This window comes from Plasmopara halstedii, assembly GCF_900000015.1.
Source record: "Plasmopara halstedii genome assembly, contig: Scaffold_430, whole genome shotgun sequence".
In the NCBI taxonomy this organism is placed as follows: Eukaryota; Oomycota; class Peronosporomycetes; order Peronosporales; family Peronosporaceae; genus Plasmopara; species Plasmopara halstedii.
The window spans coordinates 150,864-168,744 of NW_020187350.1; the positions used below are offsets into that span (position 1 = coordinate 150,864).

Here is a 17,881-nt window from a genome sequence, read left to right on the forward strand (position 1 = left end):
GCCTTTGAGTAACAACTCAGCTTTTGATCCGTTCGCAGTTGAGTTAGAGAACGTGTTTATCGAAGAAGGTTTGGAGTGTAAGGTTGACACTTCGAGTGTGGCTATTGGCCGTAAGTACGCTCGCGCAGACGAGCTAGGCATTCCATTTAATGTCACAATCGACTTTGACACGGTCCAAGACCGTGTGGTCACCCTTCGCGAGCGTGATTCGACGGCTCAGGTGCGGATCTCAATGGATGATATTGGTGCTGTGGTGAACAAGCTTGTCAAGGGCTCGGCTACGTGGGAGCAAATGCTTGAGCGATTTCCAAACGTTGCGAGTGCTGTTGAGTAGTTTGGTGAGAGAATGCTTGATAGAATTCAATCAGTGCGATTTACTGCGTGGTGGTAATTCATTACTTTGCGCTTTACTATTCTTTTATCTAGTAACCTACGAAACAGCATATGGATACAGTTGATGATCGTACTTGTCCCACTTTGATTTTTTGATTTAGATTACGACATACCGTATAGTCATTGAATTTAGCTTGACAAGATGATATGAATGGACGTGATCGAATTCAGTACATGAAACGTCATCAAGATACCAAAATTGGTTTGATTTGTCATACATGCGGTTTTACCGAATGTAAAAGAATATGTAGAGCAGCCTTTTTAGTAAAATAGAGCAGAAGATCAGCGTGCCCATCGTAAAGCCGTAGTTCAAGTGCCAGAATACGTTCTGGGATCGATTGGTTAGTTGATTTTTGGCACCACGTACTAGCTTCGGCACAAAACAACATTTGTTAGCTCCTAGCTCCGACGATGAAAAGTCATGTGTTGCATGCTTTGAACCCAACGTTGCGGTCGCAGCAGACGAAATGGGTGATGAAGAGGCCTGTGCTCGATGATGCACCAAACTAGCACATGCCTATCAGGCGGTCGCTTTTTCCTGATAATCGCGCGCTGTTAATGTGAAGGTGTTCATGATATCATAGCGCGAATTTGCGTGTGAAGTGTCGCATACGTCGGGTGATTCACGTCAGCGCAGAGATTTTTTTTATGCCATTTGTAAGACGAATGAATAATCTGTTGGTGTGAGGTTTGCGCGTAAATATTGAGGAGACAAGCAGCAATCGATTATTTTATAAGCTCCAAAAATTCTACGCTGTCTTTTTTTTAAATCCCAGAAATTTTATAAAATAATTGGACCTCAGAGGGCACTAAATTCTGTGCTGTCTGCCGGATATCATTTTGCATATCATGCCAAGCTCAGATCCTAACGAAACCGAGCGCATGACCAAGCGTCAGCGTTTGCAAGACCGCAATGTCGTCGCTATCAAACCATTAGTTCCACCCGCCTGCGTTCTGGAGGAATTTCCTGTTACCCCCGCGGTGCACGAGCTCGTGGACACCACGCGTGACGCAGTGTCTCGGATTTTGCACGGTCATGACGATCGCCTCGTTGTGATTGTGGGTCCTTGCTCCATCCACGATGTCGATGCGGCTATCGATTATGCAAAGCGTCTTAAAATCTTGGCTGATGAGTTGAGTGGTGAATTGTTGGTAGTCATGCGCACTTACTTTGAAAAGCCTCGCACGACTGTGGGCTGGAAGGGTTTGATAAATGACCCGGACCTTGATCAGTCCTTTAATATCAACAAGGGCATTCGGGTGGCTCGTAAGCTCTTGTTAGACATAAATACGTTGGGTCTTCCTGTCGGTTTGGAGTTTCTCGACACGATCTCGCCCCAATTCACCTCGGACCTCATTTCGTGGGGAGCAATTGGAGCACGTACTACCGAGTCACAGCTGCATCGTGAACTTTCCAGTGGATTATCGATGCCGGTAGGATTTAAAAATGGTACAAGCGGGGACGCAAAAGTTGCGGTGGATGCGACAGTTGCTTCATCGCAGCCCCATAACTTTTTGGGGCTTAATGAGCATGGTCTCGCGTCCATTGTGCGCACGAAGGGCAACAAAGATTGCCACATAATTCTACGCGGTGGTTCTGATGGACCTAATTATGAGCACAAATATATTGTCGAGACTGCCTCGATGCTCAAGAAAGCCAAACAGCCTTCAAAGGTCATGGTGGATTGTTCGCACGGAAACTCTCGAAAATTACATTCGAATCAGCTCAAGGTCGTCAATTATCTGGCAGATATCGTGGCGGAAGGTGACATGAATGTTTTGGGTGTGATGATAGAATCTAATATCGTCGAAGGTAACCAGTCGCTTGGTGACGACCCGTCCAAGCTCGTCTATGGTCAAAGTATTACGGACGCGTGTATCAACTGGGATGACACAGTCATGGCCTTGAAGAAGCTTGCGAATGCTGTCGCTGAGCGACGCAAACGTGATGCTGCCAACTAGCAAGTAGCTGTGAAGATGTTCTACACGTACAATCAGACCACATTCTTATAATCATTAACATCGATGGCCATTTTGAAAATTTATCTTATATCTAGCGATCACTTGATACTCAACATTACTTTGTTCACCTTGTTTTTACATTGACAAATGTAATACTGTATTTCAGCCCTATAAATAATGTTAATACTGTATTAAAACCCAATTTTTAAAAAGTTCTACTCACGACGGGACTTGAACCCGCAATCTCTGCCTTAGGAGGGCAGCGCCGTATCCATTGGGCCACGCGAGCATTTGTACAATGTTGGTTGCAAAACGTAGTATCAAATTAATATTTACATTTTGATGGCAATAAATATTTTTGAATCAATCCTTTCGTAGGCAGTGCGTCATTGAAATAATCCTCCTACAACATGAGCACGTTCGGCCGCTTCTTTCGCGTGACAACTTTTGGTGAGTCGCATTGTAAAGGTGTTGGCTGTATTGTTGATGGTGTACCTCCGTCACTCGCTCTCACTGAGGCCGACATTCAGCCGCAGCTTTCGCGTCGCCGACCCGGCCAGAGCAAGCTCACAACTCCTCGCGATGAAAAGGACTTGGTGACTATCATGAGCGGCACTGAAAGAGGATATACGCTTGGGACCCCGGTAGCACTTTTCGTGCCTAATGAGAATGTGCGCCCGAAAGATTACAAGGAGATGGACCAAGTGCCTCGCCCAGGTCACGCTGATTACACGTACCAGATGAAATACGGCATACGCGCCAGCAGCGGTGGTGGTCGTGCTAGTGCTCGCGAAACTATTGGTCGTGTGGCATCTGGTGCTATAGCCGAAAAGTGGCTGAAGGATAAATTCGGTACGTCCATCGTATGTTGGGTGAGCTCTATTGGTACGGTGGACATGCCACGCGACCTGTTAAACGACCCCTTAAAGGCCGTTTACACTCGTGAAGACGTGGATACTGTTGGATCGATACGAATTTTGCGTGACCCTTCCAAATGGACAAAAGTAAATGATGCCGTCGAGCAGCTAGAGAATGATAAGGCATACGACGTCGACTTCGTCAAAGCCGAGGATGACATGACTACGCCGGCGTACATTGACACTGAGAATATCGTGTATAACCGAAATGGGAACGTGGTTCATGCCCCCGAAAACCTGGATGCTTGGCTTACGGATGACCTGATCCCTGTGCGGTGCCCACACCCGCCGTCTGCTTGCGCCATGTCCACGGTTGTGCGCACTATGAAAGTAGACGAAGACTCGACAGGTGGAGTCGTTACGTGCGTTGTTCGTAATGCGCCCGTGGGCCTTGGTGAGCCATGCTTTGACAAGATGCAGGCTGTGCTTGCTCACGCAATGATGTCCATTCCAGCTACTAAGGGATTTGAAATTGGCTCAGGCTTCTCAGGCACCAGCAAGCGTGGATCAGAGCACAACGATCCATTCTGTGCAGGTTTAGACGCAAAGCAGCCGGAAAAACTTGGTGTGACTAAAAACGATGCAGGTGGTGTTCTTGGTGGTATTACGAATGGTGCCGACATTTATTTTCGTGTAGCAATCAAACCCGTGTCGACTATTGGTCGTGCCCAGCCAACGGTCGACTATGACGGTAATGACACCGTGTTAGAGGCCAAGGGTCGTCACGACCCATGTGTACTACCGCGAGTTGTGCCTCTTGTGGAAGCTATGGCCGCCCTTGCCATAGCCGATGCCGCCATGATCCAGTTAGGTCGCGAAGGCAGCAAGCTAGAAGTAGCGTAAGCTTTGAGTGGCACAAGCGTCTGAATAATATAGAGCAAATGGACTTCTTCATTATACATGATACCTGATCAATTAATTTCTCGAAATCTAAGTCTAAGCCGTAACTCACAACACTAAAGTATGCATCGTCTTGGTGGTAATGTGACTACGGTCTGTTAGAACATCCTTCAAACTTTGCATGAAGAACTTTTCGCCCCGGCTCACCACTCAGTTTCCTGACTGCTTTCACTTCACCCACACGGATGGCTAGAAAAACACTCAAACTTGAATATTTGAAGTACAGCTATAAATTGGAGACATTTCAGTTACCAACTTCTGGTTAGCCACAAGCAGTTTCGAGATTGGACTACGTTTCCGGTGTAATTTTTCGATAATGTTCCAGTTGCTCGACAATTCGCACAAACATGTCGAGTCTAAATAAGCGACGAGGCATCGCTTAGCGTCCACACAATATTAGAGCTCTTTGTGTCCACACGCAGCTTGTCACCCTTTACAAATGCAAGACCTGACTGACGGATAAAGGCCTTTCCCGCCTTTCCTTCAAGCTTGAGTTCTTTGCGGATATGCTGCACCGGAAGTGCCGGACGATACCTATCAATCATATAAAAAATCGTAACTTATAATAATCTCGCATGGAAACGTTGCACCAACGTACGCTTTGCACATAGCTCGAAGCGCACTTAATCGGATCGCAGGGACCATCACGTCCATCAAATAACCCGCCATATTTGGAGCACCTACATAGAGTTTAAAAAAACGATGATAATCATTTAAAGCTACCGCCTGACGCACATCCAGCGCGTGAGCAATCGCTGATTCTGAACGCATCGAAGGAGTGACCATAGCAAGTACATTGTACATGCCAAGCTGCCCTGCATTTGAATCACCCTTCTTAGATTGCAAAGAAACGTACACACAATACAAGATGCGGTACGCGAGGAACTCAGTCACCTCGCCGGGGATAAGTTTCTCATATAATTCATGAAGTTGCGTCTGGCACTGATTGAACTCATTAATATCGCCAGACTCGAGGGCAACTCGCGCGTGAGTTTCGTACACGGACACAGTAAATTCGTTCTTAATATGCTGCACCGTACAGTCTTGACGAATAGACTTGAGCTGACTACAGGCATATAAATAATCTCCATCACCCTGCTTCCACTTCGACTTAACGAGCTCCAGCGATTTGTGTAGCACTGGCTCAGGTCTCACGGTCGAAGGATGGGGTGGAGAAGTTAATCGCAAATATTCCTTTTCAACCGTCTGACTAGTACCTTTGATAACCATAGCTGCAAGATCCAGATCGCCTTCCTGCGTTAAAACCTGCAACTTCTTCGTATCCACATCGGGAGTCACCATTCTATCTAGTTCCTTTTGAGTCATACAAAAGCGCTGTCTTCTCTGATCTTTACGCTGCAGATCGGCGTTTTCAATTACAAACCCATCATTTTTGCGTTTAATTCCCTTGTTCTTTCTGCGAGAAGGTGTTTTAATTTCAGGATTCTCAATGGGCTGCGTACTATTGCTACTAAGCGAAGATGCATGGTCACACCCAGCAACTGCAGGCACAGGTCCCGCCGTCCCCATCTTAATCTGCATGGTTGTCGCAGATGTGTCTCCAACAAGCATTGGCAAGGGTTCTGCAGTCCAATTTTTTGTCCATAGACTATTAGACATAATGGCATTCGTAATCATCTCTTTCAAAGAATTTTGGGTTAGCGTCTGATCTGCTGCCCCCTTGCACCGCGCAAACGCTCGCTTGACATAATCGTGCAGAGCATCAGGCCACTTAATATTACCTCCCATAGGTGAAGCAGTAGCAACCGGAGCAGCAGGCGTTGGTGCTGAAAAAAGTCCAGGCGGCGGCCTAAAGCTCCTAGGAGGAGGTCCACGTACCTGCGGATTAATTTTAAACTTCACAGGTGGTGCGGAAGTGACTGAACTTCCTAAAGCTGTAGCTTGAACATGAGTGCCATTACTCCATTGCCACGGAGACGAGGACGTTGTCGGTCGAGGTGGCGGACGCAGGGGTGGCGGTCCACGTCCATTTAATACGAGATGCTTTGGTGGAGGCGGTGGACGAAACACATGATTAGATAAAGGTGGTGGACGAGGTGGAGGAGGGCCACGGGGTACTGCAAATGTGCTTGGACGAGGCGGCGGTAGACCAGCGGAGTGATAAAATTGTGCCTGCTGTTGGATTTGTGGTGGCGCTGGTGAGTTTTTTGCATAGAAGGAAGAGTAGCCTGCAAACTGCGCGGCAGCTGCAGCGGTGGCTTGTTTGGCAGCAAAGCCGGTCTCTTGCGAAGAGTTAGACGCCATGTGCACAACGTGCTCTGAAGTGCGGAATGACTTGATCACACAACCGAAACCCAAATTAATGACTATGTTGCTGTAATCGAATCTTTATTTTATCCAACCGCAATGCTTTATTCACAGCTACAGGGAAATAGCTGGTAGTCATGGCGATGAAAACGCTCGTTCGCCGAGCGACCCTCATGGCTCTGCGCAACAGCCAATGCACATCCTTCTCATTGCAGCATTCTATCGTCTCTGGTATTTCAGTATCGCAGCCGCGCTTTCTGTCGAATAAAAGCGGAGATGACTCGCACTCAGATTTCAAGCCACAGTATCATGCCGCTAAGTCCTCAGAGACAGACGAGATTCTCAAGATGATTGATGATCACGTTAAAACGTACCCTATCATGCTATACATGAAGGGTACACCGTCGGCTCCTCAATGTGGTTTCAGTATGCAGGTAGTACGTGCTTTGCACGCTCAGGGCGTGAGTTTTGACAGCGTGAATGTACTGGACCACCCAGAGATCCGTGAAGGTGTTAAGAAATACTCGTATGTAGTCAGTAAATAGCGATAAAGAGGTTTCAAACGCTGACGTTTTTTATTTTTCATGACAGGCAATGGCCAACGATCCCGCAGCTATACGTTAATGGTGAGTTTGTAGGCGGCTGTGACATTATCATGGACATGAGCAAGTCTGGCGAGCTATCTGAGCTGCTGGCGAACTTTAAGAAAAAAGAGGCATAGAAAGCACACTGAAAGAAGATGCTTGACGCGGGTGATAAAGTCTAACATTTGCAAAGAGAAGATTGCCTTGCGATCTTAGTTAAGCAGTTTAAGCTCGTTGTTTTGGAATAGCTACGTTGCGATGCACTTTGACAATTATATCTACATCGCTTTTGGTTGTTTTAGAGATTGTGCTTATTACTGCACTCAGACGTATTTATAGATGCTTTATTAAATTGCAACGACGTTTAAGACCGATGGTAGCAGTTAATCTGGAGACTAAGTTGGTTAAGGCATGTGAAGAAGGGAATGTCAAAGATGTTTGGTGGATCTCGGTAGGCAATATGAAGTAGCAGCTGAAGATGTGCAAGAATTGATAGGGTATGCGTTTTCGTGTGCTGCCGGGCACAACCAGATCGTCATCATGGAATTGCTATTGTGTCCTGTCATGACACTAGATAGTGACGGGATGACATTTTCGAGAGACTTTAATAAAATCTTGTTGTATGGTATATGTCGCTGGGAAAAGTACTTTCCCCAACGGCCAAGGTTTCAATGCTGCTTTGCGTTGCGGTATCTTGCTTACGCGGCAGTTCTTTGTGTTGAACAAAATGCATTGCAGGCTCTGGAATTACTAATTCAGCCGCAATTTACACCAGTATCTCCTTTACTTGTGAATACGGATGTGCTGCGCTGTTTCTGCTATGCGCTAGAGCTGGGAAGTGAAATTCATGCACCAGCACCAGAAACATACCGACCTGTGCTTATGCTTCTTTTGTATCGCTTTTCGGAGTTGCTGCTCGCACATGTCGATGGCACACATGATTTGGATAAGTCTATTGATGGAACTTTGAGAGGGCACATGGAGGCACTGCGATCCAGCTTATTGTACGAATACGTCACGAATCCACGAATGCACAAACAAGAGTAATACATGATTTACCACAAAGAGTCGAATGCAGTCAAACAAACTCAATACAAGTTGCGCTAGTCGAATGCCATACATGTTGCGCTGCAGTCTGACTTTTGGTCAATTACTTCTGTAAGGCGGCTTTAAAGAGCACGATGATGGCGCTCATGTTATCGCGACTGCCCTTTGCCAGACACTCATCCAGTAGCATTTCAGAAATATCCTTTGGGTCCTTCACGCCATTTTTAAGTTTGCTACGAATAAATTTACGCAGTTGGTCATTGCTCATAACGTCATAAATACCATCACAGCATAAGGCAAGAAATTCGTCTGCCGGGTCGCGCCGCTGCACACGTACGGAGGGCTCCGCCGTCACAAGTTGCTGATGAGGTTTCAAATCAGCATTGCGCTTAAACCACAGATCGCCGAAGCTTCGTGAGACGGCTACACCACCACAGACGCGGCCACGGAAGACTGTACCACCTGCTGCTAGGATGCGCTGTTTTTCAAATTCCAAGTCCGGTTTGTGGTCGACCGACAGCTGTAGTACTTCTGGAATCTTGGAATTACTCATAATGCAGCGCGAATCACCCACATTTGCGCATACAATATCCTTTGGTGTGATAATTGCAAAAAGTCCTGTTGAGCCCACTTCATCACAAGATGTGGCATACTCTGGGTCTTTCTTGAGCATTTCGTCCACAACCAAGAACCCTTCACATAGAGCTAAAGCCAGCGACTCCGGAGACCGATTATCTTTTTGAAAAGCTTCGGTTGAAATGACGGCTTCAATAATTTTTTCCGCACTATGAAGTGAATTGTTTAGTATCAGTTTGCTCTATACTCCGATACGGGCGGTCACGCACATGCACGCGGCGACAGCCGGTCCACCATGTCCATCAAAAACAGCAACGCAGGTTGTGTCTGGTACATTTGGATGCATCGGGACCATTACAATGTCTACGTCCTGGCAGGTCATAAACATTGAATCAAGTCAAAACAACTGCCGCATAAGCATGAAAAAAAATACTGGGGCTTGTCTTTCCTCCATGGTATCCCGCCATCCTTGCATACAAGCCTTTCCTATTGACATATTAGATGCGAAAATGCTCTTTGACGTCTTTATCGTGATCGGTTCAGCCAGGAAGCGTGACATTATATGACTTGTTTTCGTGTGGAGCGAAAATTAGGAATTGTAAGTTTATGTAAGCTTAGAGTACACGAGTCTGGTATTTTATATTTGAAGTCAGAAAATTTCCGAGAAAATATTTATCTGGTTAACATGAAGTCATAGCCACTCAATTACGAGTCATTGATGCCGATGCGTAAAGTATGCAATTAAGTAACTTGATAAGCGCTCCCGCAAATTGAAAACCGTATAACAGAATATAAGAGCAGGAGAGGGTGTGACAGCCAAAGTTTGTAACCTTCCATTACATCTGCGTAGCCTTATGCTTTATTCCCATCGAACTTTGCGATTATTAGTAGCCTACCATACCAAAAATATGTTTCTTGCATACCCAAGTCTAACGTTAAATTCAAATGACCCACAGGAGAAATTACCTTCAATACATATTTTCTACCGCTTGGTAGATTGAAGGAATTGTGCAAGAGGATTTATACCCCATGCGCATGCTGAGGGTGAGGCGAGACTGTGAGAGATGCTGACAGGATTCACGTGCAACCGTGTCTATAGTCGGGTGCATCCCGCTATCTGCAGTAAGCTTCCAACGAATGACTAGGTACTTTTCACACATCTTTTCCCCCGCTAATGTAACGGGTAGCGGCTTGTCATCTAAATCGTCACCACTATGCACACGACACTGAGAAGTGATCGCAGTTTGACGCAAATTTAAATTTGATCTTCAAGATGGTGGTCGGTCATGCTCGAATTTTTGTGTGTCCACAAATTTGGGAAGATAGGTAAGTGTGAAAGTGTAAGTGAAATTGAAATCGCCCGTCCATGTACACACACTTTTCAACTGACACGCACATGCAAGTTGTTCACTTCTTTCCGGCCGTTGACTTACGGAAGGACGAGAAAAAGTGACATTTATTATTGCCAATAGGCTTTTAACCTCCATAGCCTGATAAGTGCCTCCAGTTTTAATACAACAGATTTGTTCAACTTTCCAGGGTGTACAATTAATGTTCGACAATTCAAGTATGCGGTCAACACAACATGTGTATTACACCGCCACGCACTCAAAAGCGGGTTTACTCGAATTCTCAAATCTTCTTTTTCTTCCTCCTCCATTTGCGCTATCGTGAACTTGATCATCATGATGACTTTCATGAAAGACGTGCGTAGAGTTCAACGATCTCTTTAGTCGTCTGGTTGCTCAACTTATGACTCGAATCGCGTATTTCGCACCGCCGAACCGATCATTCGCGCTGGCGGTGAACCACAAGCCTCACGTATATGTCATACGTCCCAGACAATATTCTGGGCATGGGCCAATGCGACTGAATTCGTGGATATCTACCGTTTCAAAGCGCGAACATCGCTGCAGAGTTGTTGATAGTACGCGATATGCGCATTTAATTTGCGCATTTGACAGCTCACAATCGGTTTTACTTTAGTATCGTGGGTGTTCATGGAGTACGTTTCGTCATCAATAATATTCACGACGAGAGGGGCAGAGTGAGGAGAGGAAGAGACAGCTCTCCTAAGCGGGCTACGACGTCGGTTCCACATTGAACGCGCGAACGATACTGGAAAAGTCGCACCGGATACGAGTACGAGGCCCCCATCGCTAGAAATCCTACCCATTCCACCAAGAGCTCCTCCCGATCGCGGACGTTCCTTTCCGCCACAATGTCGACGTGGTAGTATTGTTTTCCTTGTTGATAATGAAGGGAGAACCGGAAGGGCCTCATCCTTGCTTCTTCTGTAGTCCTCGTCCGCCTTAGAATTGCGTTTGACGAACGTTGAGGGGTAATTTTCACTGAGAACCAGCGGCTGATCGAGGTTACCGATCGGCGCGACAACGCGAGAAGGATAATCAACAAGTCGTTCGCGAAGCTCGCGATTTCGCATGGCGTCATAGAAACTCGCCTGAGGATGCAATCGAGAATCGAATCCATCGATTGGAGCGGGATCCGTATGCTATTCGTCCTGATGCGGCTGCTTCTGCTGATGATGTGGAGCCTCCTTCCAAGGAATCTCGCTCTGTGGGGGCGTCCCGGTTATTTTCGTCATTTTGAGGACGATGCTGAGGCGATGATGCCAAGGGGCTCAAGATTCGACCCTCGTGCCAAAGCCATGGCTCTTAAGCCACTTTCGAATAAGACTGCTTTGTATCTAGGCTGGAAATTGCGTCGTCGCGAAGGTAGGACCTGAGGAGCCCTTTGAAGAATGCTGAATATGTCTTTAGCCAAAAAGGCAGGTCGATAGTGCAAGCATTTCTATGGTATAATGTAACTCGAAATAAACTGATGAAGCTAGGTGATAGCTTCAAGCTCCCCAAGCTTGAGACTGCATCGTCTGATATGTTCCTGATACTAAGTAGTATGTAATCTCAACCATCTAGGACATTTTGCCTTGGTGACCTCGCCTATCTGTGTATTCCTTTTGTATAACTTGTGCATTCGCCATTGCATTTTGCATCCGCGTTGTCACATTTACACGACTCATGATGAATGAGTCCAAGGCGTCCTCGTACTTGCGCTTCACATTCGCATCATTGATTGTATCAATTTGGAAGGTGCCGATTTGCCGAGCTCTTCCTTCGCTTACATCAGAGACACCACCCATCGCACAAAGCGGTACATGCGGATGTTGCGAACCATTCATAAAAAATGGCGTCAATCCAGTGGATGAATGAACTGAACTGTTTATAGCAAATTCAACCGCATTCTGCGAAATTTTCTACACAACAGATTCTCAACACATCACCGACCACGTTCTGTTTGCCCATCGGTATCCGGGTATACTGCTGTGGACATGTTCAAGCGAGTGCCAAAAATTGAATAATTATTTCCGACAGCCACACTTGAATCATGTCTCACGATCATATACGATAGCGTGTGGCAACCCGTGATGCGTAAAACGTGTTAATTTAACCAATTTTCCGGCAGCGATGCCATCAATCTTGCTGAGTCTGTCAACAAAGACGAGCATTATATTATAACCATCAGCATTCTCGGTAAAGCCGAAAATTAAGTCGAGACCGACTGACTTCCAACAGTCAGTAGAGACAGGAAGACTCTCACGGTCTTCACGTATCGTGCCACCTACTTGTAAATGTGGGGCTACCAAATTTGGGCACTGAGAGACCGGTAGATTCTCTCATGGTAAAGTGACCGGCCGTCGGCGTATCATGCACCTCGTAAACTATATTGTACTTCAAAACATTGTAGAGCGGAACCACAAACCGTGGTTCATCGTCATGTGCAGCTTAATAGTGAAGAAGACCATCCTAAGGACTTCGCCCTTGAAATCCAAAAGAAGCGGATAATAAGAATCATTCGGATTCTTCAGTATAGTCGCATGTCGTCAAAATGTTTCGAGAACCGAATCATCCATTACTGATGATGAGCGTAGTTCCGCTGAGTCGACTTTTGACAGTAGCAACGACCTCCCAAAGTTTCTCGAGCTGCACCAGCTCATCCATCGTCAGCATCGGTGCCGAAAAAGATCTGTTCTGGTTATTTGACACCGATTTGTTGTATCCACAATACATGGACCAGCATATTCGCATGCTATAATTTAATCATGGGGAGTAGTAATCAACACCTGCGGACTCAACCGCATCCACCGCGGAAGTACAAATACCGCTATCACCGAATTCCGTTGATTCCTTCACATGTGTGCGCTCATCCACACAACGGATGGGAGCAGCACCTTTGTGGTCAGTTGTGCCCGCTGATCTACAGTCCGGCTCAACCACTGTGTAGTCGGAGTATTGGTTCGACTTTCCGACACGGGGGGCAACAAATGGCATCTCTAACTTTTTCTGTTGGGTTAATCACCATGCCCATCAACGATTTGTTCGTTTCCAAGTGGCCAGTTTGGACACCACTTGATCTATCGACACACTTCTTGAGTGACCGCTCGTTGCCACTCCATACGTCTCCCTGTGTTTTCTAACCAAGGGAATGTCAATTGCATGTCATATACCAGATCATTTCCAGCAGCATACGACTGCCGAGCACTTGAGCGCTTCTGCTGAATAGTAGATGTGGGTTCATTACTCCCACGAGTTTCACCTACACCAGGAGAGCTACTCCCAATCCTTATCGACCGCGAATCGATCCACGGCTTGTGTTTCTCAAGCCACGATATACCTAAAATTAGGTCATACAGGACTGTGAAATCTTCTTCGAGTCGAGTTTTCACAGTTCAGATGATATTTAGCCATAGTTTTCTTCTCGATGATCACCGCACCTGAGATAAAGTCATTGCTTATATCTAGTGCATCCAACAGCGCTGCATCGTTTTCAGCAACATTTTGCTTCCGCGCGACGCGCCGGAGTCAGAATAAGGCTCTAAACGGACGACCATAACCCTTTAAACTTGCAGCCCTCGTGAGTGGTTCTACCATCACATCCACAAGAGCTTATAAATTTTCCGGTAGACCACCCTGAACCTACTGGGCTCCGGCGTTTTCCCGAATGCCTCGTGGTATTGGCACCACGCGGCTCGGGATCGTTAAAACAAGAACTATATTAAAAGTTTGTCTCTCACGTTGGTCCATCAAGGTGTACATGATCGAATTGTTGACATGCATACCAGCCAATTTGCTGCCTAAAGACAATCACCACGCTAGGATCAATTATCGTAGCAGCAGTCACTGCTTCCATCGGGTTGACCGATTAGTCACATGCTTGACAATGCACTCATAATTATTTGCCATATCGCATTTGGATGGCCGTGCGAAGTATTGGGCGATAGCATGGGAAGTCAACCGCCCTAGCTACTTGCCACATGGCAATAGTTGAAAAAGGCCATGGAATCGATGTCCCTTCCACCGAATGTTTCGACAGCGCATATTGTACGACTATGTACAGAAGCTACGTGAGCTTCTTGCCAGTATGGCACGTAAGCCACTGCCAGAGGCAGTGATGGTAACTGGAGACTCACGTATGGCTTTCACAAGACTGAAGGCTTCCGCCCGAGCCCAACAACTCTGGAAAATGCGCCACTTAACTATGGTCATCAAAAACTTTGGGCCATCGTGATAGCGATGTCCATTTCTCGCTGCCAGAACGCAAGATTTTTATCTACGTGAAACCTATTCAACTTGATGTTCATGGGACGCCCATGTGTACCGACGGTGACACCATCACTTGTGTAGAAGAAGACAGGACTGGCGTCGGTATGTTCTGCGATTGAAATCCTAATAATCCTTGCCCATACGCAGCAAAATCTGCTAAGCGTCGAGTTATCGCTGCTTGATCCAATCGGAGCATATCGGGAACCGCGTGGTCTCCAATTAACACTCGCTGCTTCACCACACAATCCTGTTAGAAGCAAATTTTCGTTTTGTTGATTCGACGACCACATCCCATGGTGTTCACGTTATCCATCGACAAATTCATCGAAGTAGTCAGCCTTGGAATGACAACTAGTGCTACCAAGTGTAACTGGAATTGGTTGTCTACGTACACACACTTTTTGAAAGAGGTTTAGGTCAACTGGCACGCCTCCTCGCGCTTTTCTCTCTTCCAGCAGGTCGTTGATTTAATTAAAGAAGATAAAAGGTGAAGTGACCCTTTGAATTGCCAATAGACTTTTAACCTCCCAAACCTGATAAGCATATAAAATTCTAATACAGCAGAGCTAAAAGGGGATATCCAACTACACAGGGTGTACAGTTCATCTTAGACACACAAAGTATGTGGTCCATAGAACATGTGTAATGGGACCTGGCCTATTACAGAAAGGTATCTGAAAGTTGTTGATTTTCTTTGCTTAGGATCAAAATGACAACTGCGTCGTGTGAACGCCTGATCATGCGTGGAAAATAGCTGATCATGCACTCCGTGCTTGGTAAAATAACAAAGGATGTCTCTACGCCTTCTATTCTCCCAAGGATAAACACTGTTGATAGCATACACTAGTTTGATCATTTTTTCAACCTTTCTTCATATTCCAATCACACGCGCTCCTCTCTTCTAAATTATGAAATCGTTTTTTATGATCATAGAATCAGATAAACTCAAGGCCAAATTGTCTTCAAGCACTTTTGTTGTAGAAATCGACGTATCTTATAAGGATACAAGTAGAAAATATCACGTGCTTAATCCTTCCAGGATTGCTACAATTCTATTAAATGCCATTCGTTCAATTACGAACTTTTCATCATATTGAGAGTAATTGAGGATATCCATGAGCACCAGAATAGCAGTACTCAATCACCGTCCCCGATGCAGATGGGCTTATCAAATTTATCCTATCTTGGACCCCGATGGGATCAGGGACGTGTCGATTAAAGGCCAGAAATTATTGTCTAAAGGCGCTCACCAGCTTAACGCTGGTGGGGCACCCAATGGGCGCCCCGACCGGGCGTGGGTGGGGGAACAGAGGGTCCCACCGAGTTATTGAGCGTTCAGATCTTAAGAGCTGAAATGAAGAAAGCTCCTCTGAGTGAGAATAGATGACCCTAGATTTGATCTCACTCTAAACAAAGCCACAACGCAACACGCTTGTGACTCCAAGCTTATAGGTCGATCGCAAGAATAGGCACTTGTCTTTGATACTTTTGCAGCAGAGCGTTTCCAGTGTCGGATGAATAGAAGCGACAGATTCTTTGGGTGTTCGCATTGCATAAGCTTGCGTATTTAATACCTTTGAAATACGTATCTCCTCGTCATACATGATGACCATGTCCGGAGTTAAAGGATTTTATCGTTGCAATTGCGTCTGATCCTCTCCCGAACGCAATGACGGTTCATTTTCTCAAGAGTCACCGAACACACCAAACAGTGCGGCTCGTACCAAGACCATTCACGTCTACACATTCTCGTCTGAGAAAGCGGTAGGTGTCGAATTTAATGCAAAATACTGCACCCGAGTCGCGAGAGTAAGAAGATGAGGTGCAAGGAATGTAATATGTACGAGCGCGCTAAAGGCATTGTATAACATCCATGCTGAGAAAGAAATAAGAGAATCACTAGCTGCTCATGTGTAGTGCGAAACATCTACGCCTTGCGTGCCTTTTTAATCTGGACTGTGAGATACGAAGGGTTGGGTTCCCACGCAAGGTCGGACGCTAAGATCCTTGCAACATATATTAATACTTAATAGACTATCCTGTGTTTACCGAATATAAAACTGTTCTTACTGCTCCACAAAGAGGTTGCTGTCAACGAGACCCAGTCTGAAAAGAGGCAACTCTATATAAACAGTTAGGGTTCATAGACCAGGATTGTAGTTATTGATACTAACGTCTCAAGCATTATGAAGCCGTGGAACTTCCTGATAGACTCTGTTAAAAACAATAAGCGATATTCGGAGGCATTAGATATGCAACGTACGGATGCTATATCCGTGCGTCGTACGACGTAAGGTATGGGGCTGAAACGATTGGAATAAAAAAACTGGGTGATTGACACTCCTCTCCAAACGGACTTGTCATGGGTCATAAACCCACCAGCTCCAAATACCAGAAGCGCTTTTGGAACGCGCACGAATTGTGATAGGATACGGCTAGATACATCAAACAAATCTCTAGAGTGTATCTCCATAGAGAGATGGAGAGGACGATGATCCTCCAATGTTATTAATGGTGAGACGGTAATGAACAGCTATGAGCTATTGTTTCCTGTGTCATGGTCGTAGATAATGGAGGCAACTGGGTGTTATACTCTACAGTGACAAAGCCGAAGGAGTTGCGCGACTGTGAATTTCAGCTAAAGGGTCGGTGTCGGAGTTTGAAAGGGTGACTTATTTTTGTCGCGATGTCACGTTAGCATACCGTGTGACTTGCCCGCCGAACACTCACGGGTAGTGCCGAGAAAGATTATTCACTCGTAAATGCAATGACCTGGGTTGTTCCTGAGCTGTTCCACTGCTTGCACACAGTGCTCTGCAATTATTTTCCATCTGGGAGCTTTCCATAACGAACAGTGAGCTAAGGTTCTCTTCCTTACCAGCTAAATTATCGAGCGGCTATACCGCCATGCAACGCTTTGCACATATCAGCGCCATAAGGGCTACAGTATCAGGTATTGATCATAATATATTCTACATTCTCTCTCTTTTAAATGGAGAAGTTTTACGACGTGGTGATGAAAAATTCATCACAAGCACCTCGAATAAATATTTGCGTGCGAATCTGACTTGATTACCAAAATCAGATATTGCGACACATGAGCATTGTCCTTCCCGATGAAATTGTGCAACATCATTGACGCTTTCATGTGTGCACAGCACGAATCGAGTTTGGTAATTGGAAGAGGTATCGATTTCCTTTGCCTGTAACGGGGATTACACGTACCTTTGTAAGAAAGGGCGAGTCGCACAAGATTGTGCGACCGTACACAGGTATGTATTATTCAGTCAGTGTAATCACACAGTGGTGTGGCTACTCCGTAACAAGAAGCCACCACGTGGCAGGATCGCCAGTAGTAATGCATATTACTATACTAATTAGGTTTCGCCATATTAATTAGCATTACTATATTAATCAGGAAAACCTAAAGTTTGAGATATTGGCGGCTCTGACGCAACTAAAACAATTAAATAAATTTTTCTTTCTGAGCACAAGTGTTCGTTTGTTACTTAGTAGCGGATTGCGATGCGCTACACTAGTACTTGTTCTTGGAAAGAACGTAGGGTTGGTGACCTTAGCTTAGCTTTCTTTAAGCAAAGAGCTACGGCCGCCC

General features: G+C 45.7%; 7 protein-coding genes across 7 annotated transcripts in view; 5 read left to right on the top strand and 2 right to left on the bottom strand.

Moving 5' to 3' along the window:
- PHALS_09610 (glycine-trna ligase) overlaps positions 1-334 on the top strand; it is a gene marked incomplete at both ends in the record, with an annotated part of 354 nt that extends 20 nt beyond the window's left edge. The window contains one exon of the mRNA XM_024724897.1: positions 1-334. This exon is cut by the window's left edge and continues 20 nt beyond it. Within this exon, the coding sequence (XP_024575728.1) occupies positions 1-334 (334 nt within the window).
- Positions 335-1,242: 908 nt separating this feature from the next.
- PHALS_09611 (3-deoxy-7-phosphoheptulonate synthase) lies at positions 1,243-2,355 on the top strand (the record flags this gene model as incomplete). The annotated part of the gene is made up of 1 exon (XM_024724898.1): positions 1,243-2,355. The coding sequence occupies one exon, from the start codon at positions 1,243-1,245 to the stop codon at positions 2,353-2,355; it is 1,113 nt and encodes a 370-aa protein (XP_024575729.1).
- A 410-nt stretch (positions 2,356-2,765) lies between these two features.
- On the top strand, positions 2,766-4,115 carry PHALS_09612 (chorismate synthase; the record flags this gene model as incomplete). Its single annotated transcript, XM_024724899.1, has 1 exon — positions 2,766-4,115. The coding sequence occupies one exon, from the start codon at positions 2,766-2,768 to the stop codon at positions 4,113-4,115; it is 1,350 nt and encodes a 449-aa protein (XP_024575730.1).
- Positions 4,116-4,528: 413 nt separating this feature from the next.
- On the bottom strand, positions 4,529-6,437 carry PHALS_09613 (Leucine permease transcriptional regulator; the record flags this gene model as incomplete). Its single annotated transcript, XM_024724900.1, has 2 exons — positions 4,529-4,706; positions 4,771-6,437. The coding sequence occupies 2 exons, from the start codon at positions 6,435-6,437 to the stop codon at positions 4,529-4,531; spliced, it is 1,845 nt and encodes a 614-aa protein (XP_024575731.1).
- A 146-nt stretch (positions 6,438-6,583) lies between these two features.
- PHALS_09614 (grx4 family monothiol glutaredoxin) lies at positions 6,584-7,161 on the top strand (the record flags this gene model as incomplete). The annotated part of the gene is made up of 2 exons (XM_024724901.1): positions 6,584-6,966; positions 7,032-7,161. 2 exons carry the CDS (start codon positions 6,584-6,586, stop codon positions 7,159-7,161), a joined length of 513 nt encoding a protein of 170 aa, XP_024575732.1.
- A 403-nt stretch (positions 7,162-7,564) lies between these two features.
- PHALS_09615 (uncharacterized protein) lies at positions 7,565-8,071 on the top strand (the record flags this gene model as incomplete). The annotated part of the gene is made up of 1 exon (XM_024724902.1): positions 7,565-8,071. One exon carries the CDS (start codon positions 7,565-7,567, stop codon positions 8,069-8,071), a length of 507 nt encoding a protein of 168 aa, XP_024575733.1.
- Positions 8,072-8,174: 103 nt separating this feature from the next.
- PHALS_09616 (protein phosphatase) lies at positions 8,175-9,101 on the bottom strand (the record flags this gene model as incomplete). Its single annotated transcript, XM_024724904.1, has 3 exons — positions 8,175-8,856; positions 8,917-9,017; positions 9,081-9,101. The coding sequence occupies 3 exons, from the start codon at positions 9,099-9,101 to the stop codon at positions 8,175-8,177; spliced, it is 804 nt and encodes a 267-aa protein (XP_024575734.1).
- Positions 9,102-17,881: the final 8,780 nt, after the last annotated feature.